Source organism: Cajanus cajan, chromosome 1 (assembly GCF_000230855.2).
Source record: "Cajanus cajan strain Asha chromosome 1, NIPB_CcT2T_4, whole genome shotgun sequence".
NCBI lineage: Eukaryota > Viridiplantae > Streptophyta > Magnoliopsida > Fabales > Fabaceae > Cajanus > Cajanus cajan.
Genome location: NC_138517.1, coordinates 71898403 through 71916426, shown reverse-complemented (window position 1 = coordinate 71916426; position 18024 = coordinate 71898403). Strand labels below are relative to the sequence as shown.

The 18024-nt window shown below is 30.9% G+C and overlaps 1 protein-coding gene across 1 annotated transcript; it reads left to right on the top strand.

The window, feature by feature from the left end:
• Positions 1 to 5435: 5435 nt before the first annotated feature.
• Positions 5436 to 11633, top strand: LOC145955459 (naringenin 8-dimethylallyltransferase 2, chloroplastic-like). Its single transcript, XM_083070224.1, has 6 exons — positions 5436 to 5627; positions 5711 to 5857; positions 5962 to 6036; positions 10409 to 10492; positions 11170 to 11234; positions 11513 to 11633. Exons 1-5 carry the CDS (start codon positions 5436 to 5438, stop codon positions 11182 to 11184), a joined length of 513 nt encoding a protein of 170 aa, XP_082926350.1. The 3' UTR covers positions 11185 to 11234; positions 11513 to 11633.
• Positions 11634 to 18024: the final 6391 nt, after the last annotated feature.

The following is an 18024-nucleotide window of genomic DNA, read 5'->3' as shown; positions in this document are numbered from 1 at the left end:
GTGAATTGCTCGAATGGTGTGTAAACCCTTATTTTGTTAGACTTATCTGTTGTGCATGTAATATGGAATTGAGATGAAATGAGATGTTGTGTGGATATGATTATGATTGTGATTGTGGTACCTCACACTAATGACCAGGGATGAGACGAACCTTGAGTAGTGATGCTTCAAGGACGAGCGTGCCTTTGGCATAGTGTGGGATGAGTGAGGCAATTAACACGCATCACTTATGTCACATATGGCAGCCCTGGCATAGGGTTAATTGCAAGAGATTGTGTGGATTGTAATGTGCTTGTGGTTCCTCACACTAATGACCAGGGATGAGACGAACCCTGGGTAGGTGATGCTTCAGGGACGAGCGTGCCCCTGGCATGGTGTGGGATGAGTGAGGCAGTTAACCCGTATCACTTGTGTCAGTTGTGGCGTGGTCTTGACATAGTGTTAATTGTAAGATTTATATGGATTGTGATGGATTGATGTAGTTGTGAATTGAGATGTAAAGATGATGAATGATTGATAAATTATAATATATATATGAACGCTTGTAATTATTTTATTAAGCAATGAGTTATGATGAGATTACAATTGTGGTGTGTTTGTATGTGTTTTGCATATAGATATTTTCTTTTCTCACCGTATAAATTGTGGATGTTTTAGGTGAGGAAGATCCAGCTTCGAGTGGCATCTAGAATGCCAACAGTTGAATTGTGGGGAAGCTCTGATATTGTGACATCGGGGCAGAGGAATTTAGAACATAGGTTTTATATAGATTTGGAATTGTAAACGTTATTTTTGAAAACAATTTGTAAACTCTTGCGTTTTATTTTTTTATATTATTATTGTGGTTGTTGAAGAATAATTTCGAAGATTTTTATGTGAACCCTTTTTACCGAAATTGAAAAAATTATTTGTAAGTTTTTATTATTACAATATATGTGTTGGGGTAGTAAGGGTGTCACAAAGTATGAGTCCAGAACGGGCCGTTCCGAATTTGAAACGGGTCGTTCTGGCGACTACTGATGCCTATAAATAGAACGCTATGTCACTCTAAAAGCACATTTTTCACTTTTCACCTCTTTTTCTTCTACACTCTTTGAAGACCAAGGGGGAACCCAAAGGAGAAGACCAACAAGATCCGGTGTTAGTTTCAGCTTCTGTTTATCGAGGTAAAGGGGAAGTGAGAAACCTCGCTTTGAGTGTGAGAATATATGTTGGGTAGTGGGAAGTGGCCCCCAATCCTATGTTTGTTGTATGCTCATGTATGAGGGGTTTTTCCCAATTATATATGTTTCTCCTATTGCTCTTCTTATATATGTAAATAATTGTATGATTTGAGATCTCTATGGGTTCTTGAGAGAATCCTATGAGAAATAGACAAAATATAAATATTTTCTGTTTTGCTTTCTGATTGCTCTATTGTATTCTTTGTTCAATGTAATGTGTAAATATGTGATTAATTTTGAGAATAAATATGTTTTGATATGATTTAGAGTGCTCTATGGGTTCCTGCAGGAAACCGTATGAGAAATAGACAAAATATGAATATTTTCTGCTTTGATTTCTGATTGTTCTGTTATATTCCTTGTTTGATGAGATGTACAAATATGTATTTAATTTTACAAATAGATGAGTTTTTATATAAATTAAAGTGCTCTGTGGAGACTATGTGAATATGATGAGATAATGTGATAATGTGATAATGTGATATGATGATGTGATATGATGATGTAATGTGAAATATGATTGAGACATGAGATATGAATATATGTGGTAATGTGATATGATGATGTGATATGATGATGAAATATGATGATGAGATATGATGATATGATGAGATGATGTGAAAAGTGATAATGAGACATGATGATGTGATATGATAATGAGACATGACAATGTTATGCATAGAGTCTTGATTGTGACACCCTTACTACCCCAACACAAATATCGTAATAATGTAATTAAATTAAGGAAAATAAACTTTCAAAGTTGGTAAAAGGGTTCACATAAGAACCTTCACAAATGTTATTCAATATCCAAAATAATTGAAAAACAAACATTGGAAAATAAAACATAAAAGTTTACAAATTATTTTTAAATATAATAAATACAACTCCAAATCCATATAAAAATTTCATATCTTAGAATTTTCTGCCCCGATTTCACAATATCAAAGCACACCCACAATTCAACTGTTGGCATCCTAGATACCATTCAAAGCCGGATCTTCCTCACCTAAAACATCCACAAATTGTATGGTGAGAAAAAAAAGCATCTATATATAAAACACATAAGGAAAACGCAACATATCGTCTCATTATAACTCTATACTTAATAAAATATTCATAAACATTTCAACATATCATAACTCGATCAATCATGCATCATCATCACGTCATAATTCGCAATCACACCAATCATCACAAATCTTGCACTTCACACTATGCCAAGGTCACGTTACCCATTTAACAATCCAAGGTCGTGCTCACCCCTGATATAATAACACTATGCCAAGGTCACGTTTCTCCTATAACATATCTAGCCCAGGGTCGTGCTCACCCCCGACATGTTATCCAAGGTCACGATACCCACGTAACAATCCAGAGTCGTGCTCACCCCTGATATAACACTGTGTCAAGGTCACGTTACCCCTAACCTAGGGCCGTGCTCACCCCTGACATGTTATCCAAGGTCACGATACCCATGTAACAATCCAGGGCCGTGCTCACCCCTGGTCATATGTGTGAAGAACCACAATCACATCACATTCACATTCCACACAACATCTCATCTCATGTTCACATACTCACATCATAATTAATTGGGAAGTTAAGTCATAACATACATTCGCAACATTATGTTATCAATTAATATAACAATCAATGGAATTACACATTTAATATAATCTTAACATAAACAGTAAAACCCCTAATTCTTCCAAAACCTAACTCACAAGCACTTTTCTACAATTTCATTCTCTCTCCCAGATCATCATTCTTACAAATTAAATATATATTTCTAATCCTCAACACATACAGAATCTAATGGGATCATTAATTCCTCAAACAGAAATAATCCAATTTTTCCAAAACCTAACTTACAAGAACTTTTCTATAATTTCATTCTCTCTCCTAGAGCATCATTTTTACAAATTAATCATATATTCGTAGTCCTAAATACATACATAATCACATAAGACAAATAATTCTCCAAACAGAAATAATTATAAAATTACTCATAATCCTAAGGGACTCTTCTTCTACCCAATTCCCTCATGTAACTCTACATATAAATAATCCCCTTTTCCCTCGTACCTTGATATGTAGAAGCTGAACCTACACAAGATCTGGTTGGTCTCCCTCGTTGGTTTCCCCTTGGTCTGAAGCAGAAAGTAGAGGGAAAGAAGAGAGAGTAGAAGAAAAGAAATCAGAAAATGAGAGGTGTGCTTTTTGGGAGTGGCAGAGAGCTCAATTTATAGGCATCAGGCTTTGCCAGAACTGTCCGTTTCAAATTCGGAATGACCCATTCTGGACCCTTAAATCATGAGTGAAATTCACATCCAGAACGACCCGTTCTCAAACCAGAACGGCCCGTTCTGGGTTTGCATTAAAAACTCACAACAGTCATATTTTGGAACGGCCCGTTCCAAAACTAGAACGGCCCGTTCTCAACTAAGAATCATAGGCAAATTTAATATCCGGTGTGTATTTCTACACTGTGAGCCAGAGTGAGATGATTATCATTCCTTTTTCTTTTTGTTGTTTTCCTTTGACCGTTATACAGGTGATTATTAGCATGAGGCTGAGGATGTAGGTGATGAAGCTTAGGCTTTAGAGTTGGGCTTTGCTCTGATAGGATATGTGACATCGGGACATAGATAGAATTATATTAGGATGTTTATTCACTTATTAAATTATTTTGGAAACTTTAGTTTTATTTCTTTGTAATTTTCGCTGATTTTGTTAAGTTTTGGATGTGGTACTCTCTATCTAAACACGTTTGATATTTTAATTGTGATAATCTACTTTTTAATGTTATTGATGTAGCATTTTATGATATTTTTACAATATTTTAATTTTAATACAAATATTTTTAATCATGTTGTACATATGTAAATTTGTATTTAAAAAAAATATTTTTACCAATATGGTTATTATTATTTGGTAGGTGAACTTATTAACAAGTTTTATTTTTTGATAGATCAACCCACTACCATCAAGGAATGATTAGGATTTTCAACCCACTTAATCAACTAAGTCAACTTCTCCCGTCTTGTTTGTGTCCACCACAAAAATTAAAAGCATACTTATAATTGCTTGCATTGTTAAAATACTAAAGAGGATTTGAGAGAAAACTAGTATTTTATTTTTGGTCCCATGTTATTAGTGAGAGTATCCTTAGACTTTGTCAGAGTTAGTCTCTCTCTAAACTTTAATTGCAATAAAATTATGTCCTCGACTTCATTTATTTTTTGACAAATCTAAGATTCAAACTCCAAAACCTTGAGGCTTAAAGACTAATCACAAAATTTAGACCAAACTAGCATTTGTTACAATGCTATTAGAGTTTGTTTAGATAATTTTTCTTAAATAAAATAACTTGTAGAAAAAGAAAATAAGAAAGAAAAATGAAACTAGTTTTTGCATAAGTCAAAATGTATAAGTTAATTTTTTTTAAAACACTAATATGAAAGAATTTTTAAAGATTAGTTTATCCATAATTTTAATTTATGGAAAAAATTATTTTATTTTTTCTTCTCTTGTAAATGATTATAAAAATACTTATTGGAAAAAGACTCTTAATTAATTGTCTCATACTTGTCAATGTATTGCAGACAAGATTTGTATATATAAATAAGCAATTAGTGATTTTGTTTGTGCTCTTTCCAAGAATATGAACAATAGAAATCATCTATTTGTTATAATAATTTTCTTACTAAATTTTGCTACATATGTTTATTTTTTAATAAACTATTAATTTTGTCCTCCAAATATTGTTCTCTTTTCTAAATGGTTGTTAATATGAAGAAACTATCATTTTAATTCCTAACATAATGTAATTTGGAAAAAAAATTAGAGATCAATTTGAAGACCTTTTTTCTTCATTTTTTTAAAAATATTTAGGAATTATTTAATATATGATTTCTGACAGTTCTAGAAATACTTAAATATATATATATATATATATATATATATATTAAAAAAAATTAGTTCAGAAATCATTTGGAAAATAGAATGATACTTCAAGAATGAAATTGATGGTTTACTCTTTATATTTATCCTAAAAGTTAAAAAAAAAAAAAAATCTCTTTCCAATCTCACTGCTACTAACATTCCACATTTGATATTATAGGTTGTTACGTAACAAAAGCTTCATGGTGTAAAACTCAGAAAATCCATAATGAATATAACATTGAGAGGCGTCAACAACAACATCATATGAAACATCATTATAGATGCATTGAGGTAGGATCCTCAAGTCAAGAATGTGCTAGAAGTTTTGTTGTGAATGCAGGAGAATCATTTGAATCTGAACCTCAAATTGCCCATCCTAAAAGCTTTTGGGGCTCTACCAAAGATTTCTTGTATGCTTTTTACAAATTTAGTAGGCCGTACGCAACGATTGTTACAGTTAAGTCAAACCTTTTTTCTTGCATTAATCTTTTATATAATATTAATCTAATTCTTTTGTATGAACCTATACCTAATTTTAGGGGGAAAAATTAGAACTATTTACTTATTCCGATTTTAGGGGAAAAAAAAAAAAACTGTTACAGGTACTGAACATAACTTCTGTATCTCTCCTTGCAGTCGAGAAATTATCAGATATTTCTCCAATATTTTTTATTGGTTTGTTGAAGGTGGGGACTCAAATTTGTTGGTTATTTGAAAATGTCCAGCATAAGCCATTTGCCTCTACCTAACATCATTAATTAATATTTGTGAATCATTAATTCTATTTCAGGCCTTGGCAGTTTTCTATCCCATGCACGTATACAAAGTAAGCGTGAATCAGTTGTCTGACTTTGAAATAGACAAGGTATTAAACTTACTAGAAATGAATAACATGCTTATAGTTCATGAATTTTTTTTTTCCTCTTTTGGACTTTTGTATATAGGTATACTTAACTCAGACCAATTTTGAGTTTTGAAGATTAAACTTGGTGCATTTTTATATTGAAATTAGTTCACATTCAAAATTGAGCTTATGCTCCTCACTTTTGCTTAATATTTTGAAACCTGTAATTTCTTTTATAAATTTTATTTATTGCTTAATATTTTGAAACCTGTAATAATAAATAAATTTTATTTATTGTTTAATATTTTTAAAATATAAATATGAGTCAATTATAGCACTACCTAAATACAAATCTTCAATTTATCTAATTTGTGTGTTTAGTTTTTGAAATAATATATAAAAAATTAACCATTGGGTCATTAAAGTTTAATATATTAAAAGAGTTATTGAGACAAGTAATTTTTTTTTTATATTGATATGATTTATTTTGAAATGTAAATTTCAAAATATTTTTGGTTTAATTTTTGAATACTGTGTAATTTCATTTGAATATTTTATCTAACTTTATGTTAATTAAATCCCAACTTGGTCACCAGACGAACCTTGGGTGGAAAAAAAAATGTTCATGTACAGATAAAATCCGTAATAGATTCGATTTAGATAAACGTTTTGATTTTAGTTTCTATAAAATAAATTCTTTGTTTTTCAACCTCTAAAATTTTGAATGTTGTTTTTGGTCCTTAAAAAAATGAACAAATTTAAATTTTGATTCCTATAATGTCTTTTGACTTTCATCTTTCTAAAATCTGAAGTCATTATTTTTAAGAGTTAATCACTTATACACTGTTAGTGTAAAGTTTTTTTTATACTAGTGGCAACCAATTATATCTTTTAATTGTGTCATGTTACTATAAATACATTTACTTTTAACAGTGACATGACACAATTAAAAGATATAATTGGTTGTCAGTGTAAAAAAACTTTACACCGGTAGTGTATAAGTGATTAACTCTATTTTTAATCCTAAAGTAAATTATAAAGTAGATAAATAACATTTATCTTAAGAATTTATAATCTTTTAGAGGTGTTGCATATATTATTATATTGTTTGGTGGACATGGTTGTTCCTTCCTTAGTTCTCTAGAAGATATTGTCATGTTGTCTAATGTTTCTAATAAGGAAGAGGTTCAGTTGGTTGTTTCCAGTAGGAATGTAGATAGGGCTGTTGGCCCCGATGGATTTGGAGGCTTTTTCTTCTAGAGATATTGGGATGTTGTTGAAAATGATGTTTTCTTGTTTGTCCATTTGTTTTTTTATGGAGAACTGGATTCTTCCAAATACAAACTCTAATTTGATTACTCTTGTAGCAAATACAAACTCTAATTTGATTACTCTTGCACCAAAAGTCTCAGAAGTGGATACCATTGAGAATTTTCGCCAATTGCCTCAACTAATTTCCAATTTAAGATTATTACCAAAGTATAGTAGATAGATATGCCCTTGTGGCTCCCAATATTATTTTGCCTCAACATAGGGGTTTCATTAAGTAGTGTAGCATTAAGAATTGTGTTTGTGTAGCTTCTAAAGTCATCAACATATAACCTTGTCATTCTTTTGAAGGGAATCTTGTTATTAAATTTGATATTCAGAAGGACTTTGAAACTATAGGATTTTCTTCTTGTAAGAGGGTTGTTCATCAAGGAGATTCACTCTCTCCATTTTTGTTTTGTTTAGCTGAGGATGTGTTGAGGGATAACTTCAATTATTTCAGGGTCTGAGAGGTTCCTTGGGTTCTAACCATGTACTTTTTGCTGATGACATTATGTTTTTTTTGTAGTAAAACCAAGCATTTTCTTCTTTCTTTGATGTCTCTTTTTCAAGAATACGGTGAGGCTTTTGGGAAATTTTTTAGTCTCTCCAATGTCATTTTTATTCTGGTCATTTATCTTTAACTTGAGCCACTGCTATTAAAATCTATTCGGGGTTCTCTTCATGGAGCTTTCCCTTTACATATCTTGGGGTTCCTTTGCTTTAGGGTCGTCCCAAGTGTTCACACTTTCTACCTATTGTGGATAAAATCAAGATTAAATTGACCAAGTGAAAAGTTAAATCTACTATTCAGGGGATGCTATTAAGCTTTTTTCATGTTTATTGGTGGTCTATCTCTTTGTTGAAACGAGTAACCAAATGGGTGCGTAATTTTATATGGACATGATGATCAGAAGCTTGTTACTATGGGTTGGAAGAAGATTTGTTTGCCCATCTTTCAGGGTGGTATTTGCATTAAAGATTTTCATTCTATTAATGAAGCATGTATGCTTAAATTAACTTGGGATTTCACTACTTTTGATGGTGATTGTGTTTCCATGTTCCGTCATAGATGCTTTCGCAATGGACAACCTATAATTTCCTACATTCTTTCCTCTATTTGTCTTACAAAAGTTGTTCTTCTCTATCACATGTTGATTACAGTAGCTTGGGGATGGTTATTCTATTAATTTTTGGATTGAAAAATGGTTCTCTTAGCCCATTATTGACCTTATTGGCTTTCCTGTTCGTTTTCATTCTAAGCTTCATGCAAGTGTTTTGGATTCTATAGTTATTGATGCCTGATCTCTTCCCTCAATCTTTTCTTAGGATTTTTCAAATGTTGCTCGTTTAATCCAAGATGTTGTTATTGCTTTTTTATTAGAAAGAGGATGGTGCAGTTTGGCATCCATATGTTTTAAGTAATCTATCTTTTAGGGATGTTTAGGCCGAGATCCAATATTGTGGCTTAGCATAACCTATGTGGCCTTCTTGCATTCCTCTGCCTCGCTCTTTCTTGGTTTGGTGGCTTTTCTCTATGGAAAATTTCCTTTTGATGATAACTTAATGAACAATTAATGATTGCATTTTTGTCTGAGTTTGTTCCCGGTGTGAGATGGCTTGGGAGACTTTCACTCATCTATTTATAAAGTGCTCTTTTGCGAGGACACTTTGGACTTGGCTTGAAGCCTTGTTAAAGTGCCAATTAAATTTTATATATTTCCCTTTGTTGGTCCAGGCTTGTATTTCTGTCAAAGCAAGCAGGTTCAGGATGTCATTGCCTCTTTGACAGTTAATCTACTATGGTTCATTTGGAAAAGTCAAAATAAAGCTAGATATAAATGACTCTTTGACCATTCTCTCTGTCCACCATAATATAAACAACACAATGTTCAATTCCATGAATGATTTTGATATTCTCCAAGTTTTTCATGTTCTTTGTCACCCATCTTGGGCTCCTTAAGAAGTAATTTTTTGGGTTGATCAAATGAAATACCGATGGAGTTGCTAGGGGCTTTCCTAGTTTGGCTTCGTTTGTGCAAGTATCTTTGTAAAAAACCTAGGTTTGTTAATTGGAAGCTTTACCTTACCTCTTGCTAATTTGCACTCTCTCAATTTGAAATTGTTGGTTGATATTACTACAATAGAGATCATTGCCCAAAAGGGTTGGACCACGATTTGGTTATTAGAAAGTGATTCTCTATTAATGGTTTGTGCTTTCAATTCCATGGTTGGCGTGCCCCAGTCCTTCAGAATAGGTTTGGTGTTCCTAACTATAGATTCTCAGAGTTTTCTTTTTCATGGCCTTCGATTTTGTCCTTCTCATGTTTTTGTTATTTGTTTTATTCTATTTTTATCAATAATACTTTGTTGGACATGTAATTTTTCGGGTGCTAACCTAATTGGGATGTTATAAGTTATAAGAATGATAAATTGATAACTTATATATATAGAGGAGAGATCCACTTATTCTAAGAGTAAATCTAACTAAAATTATTTTACTCAATAACTCATATTTTATATAAAATTTTAATAATCAAACTATTAAATTAAAAAAATTTAATGCATATATTTAATTAACAAAATTTTAATATATTTGAAAATTATTTGGTACACCATTTCATTAATTTAAATCAATGTATAAAATATTTTTATGATTATCCGTTAATTTAAAATACTACATTAAATAAGTCTTAAATAAGAATGTTTTGCAAAAGAAATAAAGTATATCTTAACTAAGTCTTTTAAGCTATTTATAGTAATTACTAAAAAGAAATGGATGTTTTGAGTTGAGTTGAGCATCCTTCGCATGTATTCTTTGTAGAGGTAAACTGGTTGTTGGTTGTTGAGACATTTAATACAATATTTAATATCTTTCAACTCATGAACTTGTTGAGAAAATTAAAATATAAAATTGACATAAAATTACTGATAAATCTTATTACTTAGTATATCAAGCATACCCAAAAAATTCTGCCATGTAATATATATAATAAAAAAACAAGTAACTTTTTTCTTTAATTGTGTACTAATCTATTTGTTGAGGAAATAATATATTTATTTGTGCCACATGTACTAATTGCAGATAAACAAGCCGCATCTTCCACTGGCATCAGGGGAGTTTGCTCGTCGAACTGTTTCCATTATTGGTGCATCAAGTTTGATTTTGGTATTACATTTATATTTGTCCTTTCTAGAAACTTTGATGTAATTCATGTTTCATTCTTGATTTTCATTGTTATTAACATAAATTATTTTATACTAATTTTAAGAAATCAATTCGTTATTCTATTGTTGCCCAATCACTTGGTATAAATTTAGACATGCAAATACGAATAATTATTTACATTTATTCCTTTTAAATTCTTTTTAATATCTGAAATTGTATGTGAATTTAAAATTTTTCATAAAAAATATTGTTTCTTTCTCTATGTTTAGGCTTTGGTGATATTACAAGAGTTTCCCTAGCTAGAGATCGCTACAAACTGAGAATTCAAAGCAATTTCATTTAATCATCTTCCTTATTTTTAGAAAAGATATCCCATTTTTTATAGTTGACTAATGTAATGACTATCAAATCATCTAATATCTTTACAGGGAATCTTGTCCCAAAAACATTCCATCAAAATAATAATTTTCTTATTTCAATGTCCTAGAAATTAAACTAGCACAACATGGTTTGAGTGGTGAATATAATAATTAATGACAAAGTATGATAGTAATAATTTTAGTTTTTATGTACTTTTTCAAGTTACATATTGTTCAAGATAAGCTTCATTAACAAGGTTTAATAAGGTTTATGATTTTATTCTCCTTATCAGAGTTATGTGCTTGGATGGATTGCAGGCTCACCACCATTAATTTGGATTATTACCTCTCATCTTATTTTTGGAACTGCTTATTCAATGAATGTAAGTTCATTTTGATGGCATTTAAACCTTTTCCCCTTAATATAATTTAAGGCATGATTATTAGGATTCATTATACAATTTGTTCATTTCAATATCAAAAGAGTTACGTTGGGCATTATCAAATTGTGTATGTTAGAGGAAGGGTTAGAGAATTCAAACTACGTGACACTAGTTTTCTTTTTCAAATATTTGACTTGAATTTTAACTTTTTGGATTTCTTAGTTTTGAAATGTTATTTGATAATGATTACATTTATTTGTGTTTATGAAATTTCTCAGTTGCCTCTATTAAGATGGAAGAGATCTTCAATACTTACAGCCATGAACTTTGTAATTGATCGAGGAATAATATTTCCCCTTGGATTATTTATTCACATGCAGGTGATATTATCTATAAATTATATAGTTGGAATACATAATTGCAACAACAAATCTTTCATCCAAGTTTATTCATGGATTTTTAGGCTTTTGGCTAAAGAGTACTCCTCAATTTCGAATATAAACAGAAAACGTTTGTTGATCTCAAATAAAAAAAAAAAAAAATCTCAACTAATTTCACTCTATTTAATGTTACCATCTCCAAAATATCTTTTCATTTATTTGATATTGTATTTCCAATTATTTTTTTATTCTTAATACCAAGTTCCAAAGGATTTTAGAAAATAGGCTATTTTTTTAAATGATATTATTGAAATTAAATGATGATAACTAATATTCTTAATTAGTTAGTGTGAATTAATTTAGTTTTTTCTTTGCTCATTCAAAACGAAAGGAAGTATTAGTTTACATAACTTATTTCCTAGAAGATATATCTTAGTATTCTATATAATAGAGCAACCTTGACTACTAAGTCAAATGTTCCTTTTTTTTTCTTCCTAATATATATATATATATATGTAAAATTAAATGTGCAGACCTATGTATTCAAGAGGCCAACTACGTATCCAACATCATTGATCTTTACTATAGTATTACTGAGCATCTCATTAGTAGTTGCAGCACTTTTCAAGGTAAAAAGAATAAAATCTTATGTTTTCTAAAAATAAGCATGTGTCCATATTGTGAAAGTAAAATATACCTTTTGGGGACTTTCATCAAGGATATACCTGACGTTGAAGGAGATGAAAAGTTTGGCATTCGATCTTTAGCAGTACTTTTGGGTCAAAAACAGGTGTGTTATTCTCATATAGCATCTTTTAGGATTTAGTTGTGACCTCCTATATCTAGGTTTCCCTAAATATGTTTATTTTTCAGGTATTCTGGATTTGTGTTTCACTACTTGAAATGACTTATGGAGCTGCCATTTTATTTATGGCAACGACATCCTTTTGCCTCTGGAGCAAACTTATCCTGGTGGTGTTTTAATTACTTTTATAGATTATCCATATTATGGTGTTGAAATATTCTTTGTAGTATCTTACCAATTATTATAAGTGTCAAGTTTAAAGGACTTAAATGTGATTTTGATTAAGTTTATGAAATATTAAGTTCAATTATATAGGTCAATTATCAAAATTTAGAAATTGTCTACTTTTATGCAATTGTCATTTAAAGTCTAAAAGAGTACTCACACACAATATGTAGTGTAATATAATAAGAAAATTGTCAACCTTTGTTGCATATAGTATATTGCCTTTATATCAATATGGTCATGATAATTGGTGTCAAATTTGTTGTTTGAAGGTGGCATTATATGAGAAAGCTTGAGCAACTCCATAAATTTTCAAATTACATTGTTACATAGATGGATAGTGAATGTGACATGTTTTGGTTATTTCAATAAAATTTAAAATTTATTCTCATTTTCAATGTGTTAGGGTTTGGGACATGCTTTTATGGCATCAATCCTTTGGTATCATGCCAAGTCTGTAGATGTCAAAAACAAAGCAGACACAATCCTTTTATATGTTTATTTGCAAGGTAATAATTAACCTTATATGTTGTTTATCCTTATATATGAGGAATGAATTTTCAAATCTAATATATTTAGCTTGATAAAGAACTTTATATGATAATTCTTGAAAGGGAATAATCATCTCATTACTTTGGCTTTCTATTGAGAATCTATATATACATATGATGAGAGATTCGTTTACTTTAGAAATAAGTTTATTTAGACTTATTCTATTCAATAACTTATGTTCTACATCAAATTTCAATAATTCAATCGTTGAATTTAAATTTCTTAATACATAAATCAAGTTTGCAAATTTTTAAAAAAATTTAAAAACTATTTGATAGTTCGTTTCATTAACTCAAATTAACTTATAAAATGATTTTATGATTATCTGTTAATTTAAATTAATGAAATGAAGTACTAAATCATTTTTATTTTTTAAAAAAAATTTGGAGACTTGATCTATGTATTAAAAATTTTAAATTTAATGGTTGGATTCTCAAAATTTAACGTAAAACATGAGATATTGAACGAAATAAGTGTATGTAGACTTACTCTTGAAGTAAATGAATCCCAATTTATATATATATATATATATATATATTAAAATTAATGATAAATGTCACTTCTGTAGTCAATTTTCTTTTTGGTACTTTAGCCACACATTTGTGTGGCCTATTTCTCCTCAATATGTCATGTTACTACCTTCATCTAAAGTTTTTGGTACAAAAATTAAGAATGTATTTAATATTTTAAATTTATATAATATATCATTTAAGGATATAATCGAAAAACTATTTAATACATTATTAATATTTTTAAATAACAATCAAAATGGGTCAATTTGTTTTTACTAAAATGTTAAACAAAATGGGACCAAGAGAGATTCTCCGTCTTATTGAGAAGCAAGATAAAAAGGAAAGATGATAGAATTGCATACTTTATCTTGGTAAATTAAAGTTCTTGGGACACTTAAATTATATTACCCTCCTCTGTAGTTTGAAAATTACATGTTCTTTCTCTAAAAGATGAAAATGTGTACACTTAATTTTGTTTTAATGAAAGTTAATCTATAATGGTGAGTGTTGAGCAACTTTGAATGGGCTTCATGGGGCATTTTATTTTTTTTAGACTGTCAATGTTATCAACGTAAAACTAATTTTGAATATCATTCACTAATAAAATATCCTATTACTGATTTTAGGACTTTATAGAATGAAATATATTGGCTTTGGAACTTCCCTCAAAGTCTTCATCACGTCAAATAAGGTTCTAAAAAAATGTAGGAGTTCAAAATTGGCTAATATTAATAATAAAAGTTAAGGAGATGGAATAAAAAAAAACTACACTTTAAAGTACTGTTCATATAGAAGTGGAATATTTGTCCATATTAAGAGATAAATAACTTTCATTAGCTATAGTGAAATTTATTTTAGTAGAAAACCAACTCATTTCCTTTGGACAAGCTCCACTTGGGTGCTAGACTGATTAAAAGTAAAATATTTGGTGGACATGGAGTGAAGGAAAAGAAGATAGAGGAGTGTGAAAATCTATATCAATTATTACTTTTAGAATTTTGATCATTAAAATGAGAGTTAAGAACCACTGAGAGTAACGATTAGGACAAAACCTATAGTCACTTACTGACCTCTTCACAATAGTCATTTAAAAGAAAATATTTTATGGTAAAATTAAGTTAATTTTTTTTTAATTTACTTCCTTAATTAGCTTTTGTTATTGATGCTTTGTTTACATTGTTTTCTTCTTCCAGTTATTTTGCGCGGAGTGCTTCATCGTACCTCTAATTAGATAAGTAGCGGTGACATTTTATACTTCCTTTGTCAGATGTCTGACCTACTACTTTAATTTTCATGATTGTAAAGAACTATGAATGTTCAATGACAGTTTTTTTGTTATGAATTATTGATGTTAAATTTTTAATTAGATAATGTTGTAATATCAAAGAACGTGGACTTTTCTGTTAAAACCTCTATTAGTTCTGCACTTGGTTTCCAACAAACAGACGACTTAGGTAAGTACCTAGGTATCTCTACTCATCATAGTAGGGTGAGTAGGGCTTCCTATCAAGGTATTATAGACAGACTTCATCAAAGGATGAGTGGTTGGAAGGCTAGAAATCTTTCCTTTGCAGGGAGGCTTACACTTATCAAATCAGTTCTAGCAGCGCTCCCTTCTTATACAATACAAACTGTTCAACTCCCTCGTTTGTTGTGTGATGAGGCTGACCGTATATGTCGTAACTTCCTGTGGGGAGATAATGTAGATCACAGGAGACATCATGCCATTGGGTGGCAAAAATTATGTCTACCAAAGGAACATGGGGGGCTTGGTTTGAGACGGATGCGTGATGTCAATACATCATTCATGATGAAAAATTGTTGGAGTTTGATAACAGAGCCTCACAGACTATGGGTGAAGGTTATCATAGCTAAGTATAAATGTTTAAATGACACTATCCCAAAAGTCGAGAGGAGACCCAGAATGTCTAACTTATGGCAAGGTATATGTGATTCATGGAATTTGGTGATCCATCAAGTGCGGTGAAGAGTAGGTAATGGTCGAAGAGTTAACTTTTGGTTAGATAATTGGCTATCTGGAAACTCTCCTCTTCTTCAAAAGGACTTGGTGGATATTCCCCTAGTTGACCTATTCAAATCAGTCAAAGAATACACAAATGAGCAAGGGGAATGGGAGCTTTCGCAGATTGAGTCATGGATCCCTCATGAGTTATGGATAGCTATTCAGAGTCAATCTCCGCCATCAGATGATGCTGGAATGGATAGGGTGATTTGGAATCAAACCCTTGGATGGAGAGTTTACAATTAAATCAGCTTATGGTGTTGCTGCAAATCTTTCCCTTCCCCCTAGATCCCCCTTGTTTAAAACTATTTGGAAGTGGAAGGGCCTTGAAAGGGTTCGTGTATTCCTATGGAGAGTAGCACATGGAAGTTCATTGACAAACTCTTGTCGTGCTCAACATAGAATGACAATGAATCCATTGTGCAGTATCTGCTTATAGGGTGAGGAAGATAGTCTACATGTGCTCAGGAATTGTAGATTTGCCCAAGAAGTGTGGTCCAAGTCATGTAGAGATTCATCTTGGGTGTTTGCGGATCAAGATAATTTACAACCCTGGTTGTTGAAGAACTTATCAAACTCTAATCATTCCCCTCTTGGGTGGAACTATAGATTTGCTTACGTTGGATTCATTATGGCACCCCCGAAACAAAGCCATTTTTCAAGGCCAATCCATCATAGCTAATCAAGTAGTAGCTGAAATAAATGCTCAAATGATATCTACTATCACATATGGTCTTAATCAATAATCACAAGTTGGGGAAGTTAATTATAGCTCTAGACTCAGTTGGATGAAACCTCCAGAAGGTATCCTGAAACTAAATTGTGATGGGGCTGTGTCTAGAGAGAATATGGCCTCATGTGGGGGAGTGATCCGGGACACAGATGGCAGGTTCGTGGTGGCATTCACAGGGAAGTTAGGTATGTGCTCCATCCTTAAATCGGAGCTATGGTCCATTCTACATGGATTGCGCATTCTAGTTAATAGGAATTTGGGTCGTCAGGTGATAATTGAGTCGGATTCTTCCACTGCAGTGAGGCTTGTTAATGAAGGTTGCTTTGGTTCTCACCCATATTTTGACCTTGTTCAAGAGATAAGAGAGTTGAGTAATCAATTCTCCTTGTTTTCATGTTACCATATTTTAAGAGAAGTTAATTTAGTTGCGGACATTCTTGCTAAGCGCATGATGGTTTTAGAGGAAGACTTTTTTGTTTACGAATTTCCTCCGTCTTTTATTTATCACTTGTTATTAGCAGATAATTCTACTTTTCTTTCAATTTATTGATTATTTGATCGGGCTTTAACTCCCTATTTTACCAAAAAAAAAATGTTATAATATCAAAGTTGTGTCAATTTCTTGATTTTAATAATAAAAGAACAATAAATTTCAATGGTAGGTCGGGTGGCCAGTGGGATGAATAGACTCCACTATATAATAAGAGACTAATCACTTATGATATCACCAAACATATCATAAAAATATTTCTTAATATTATATTTTTTCAATATTAACGAACTTTAATATAAAATTTCATGTAAAAAAAATTCGGTTTATTGTATTTAGAAAAACACGTTACTTCTTAAATACTAAAAATCATTAAACATAAAAATGATTTTTTTAAGACTAGATTATTTTTTTTATTAATAAAGTCCTTAATAATGACATGTTTGAGATGTATTCTCATTTCTCTTAATATGTTGTTCTTTTTTTGGTTGGACTAAACATCACTTTCAAGTTTTTTTTTTGAAACAACAAAATTCAATTAATTTTATGGCAGACTAGGGGTGCCACAACCCATATTTACAATGCGATGGATATATATTTTACTACAAAAAAGATCTTTAACAACATTTAAATAAAGTTTTTAACAATACTTGTATGAGTTGTCAATACCTGTGCTTTTAAAGGGGTCTACTTTTAACAACACACTAAAATTGCTATTGTAGGACATAAATAGATAATGTCTGTAATAAATAAATGTTATTGTACGACCCTTTTAGACAACACTTATTTTACAAACGTGTTATCATAAGCCCTTTTTAAATAACACTTGTTTTAAATAAATGTTGTCGTATACCCATTTAGATAACACTTGTAATAAATAAATGTTGTCATAGAATCCTTTTTTGGTCAGAACTCTTCATTGGTCAGAACCCTCCGTGGATAACCCTTTTTAAGATGTCTGTCCGCTTTTAGAATCAACGAATGACCTCACAAATTAAAACAAGACTTTTCAGCATACTTTGTCCTCACTCGCACACTCACTACTATAAGACATGTTTTCTACATCGGTT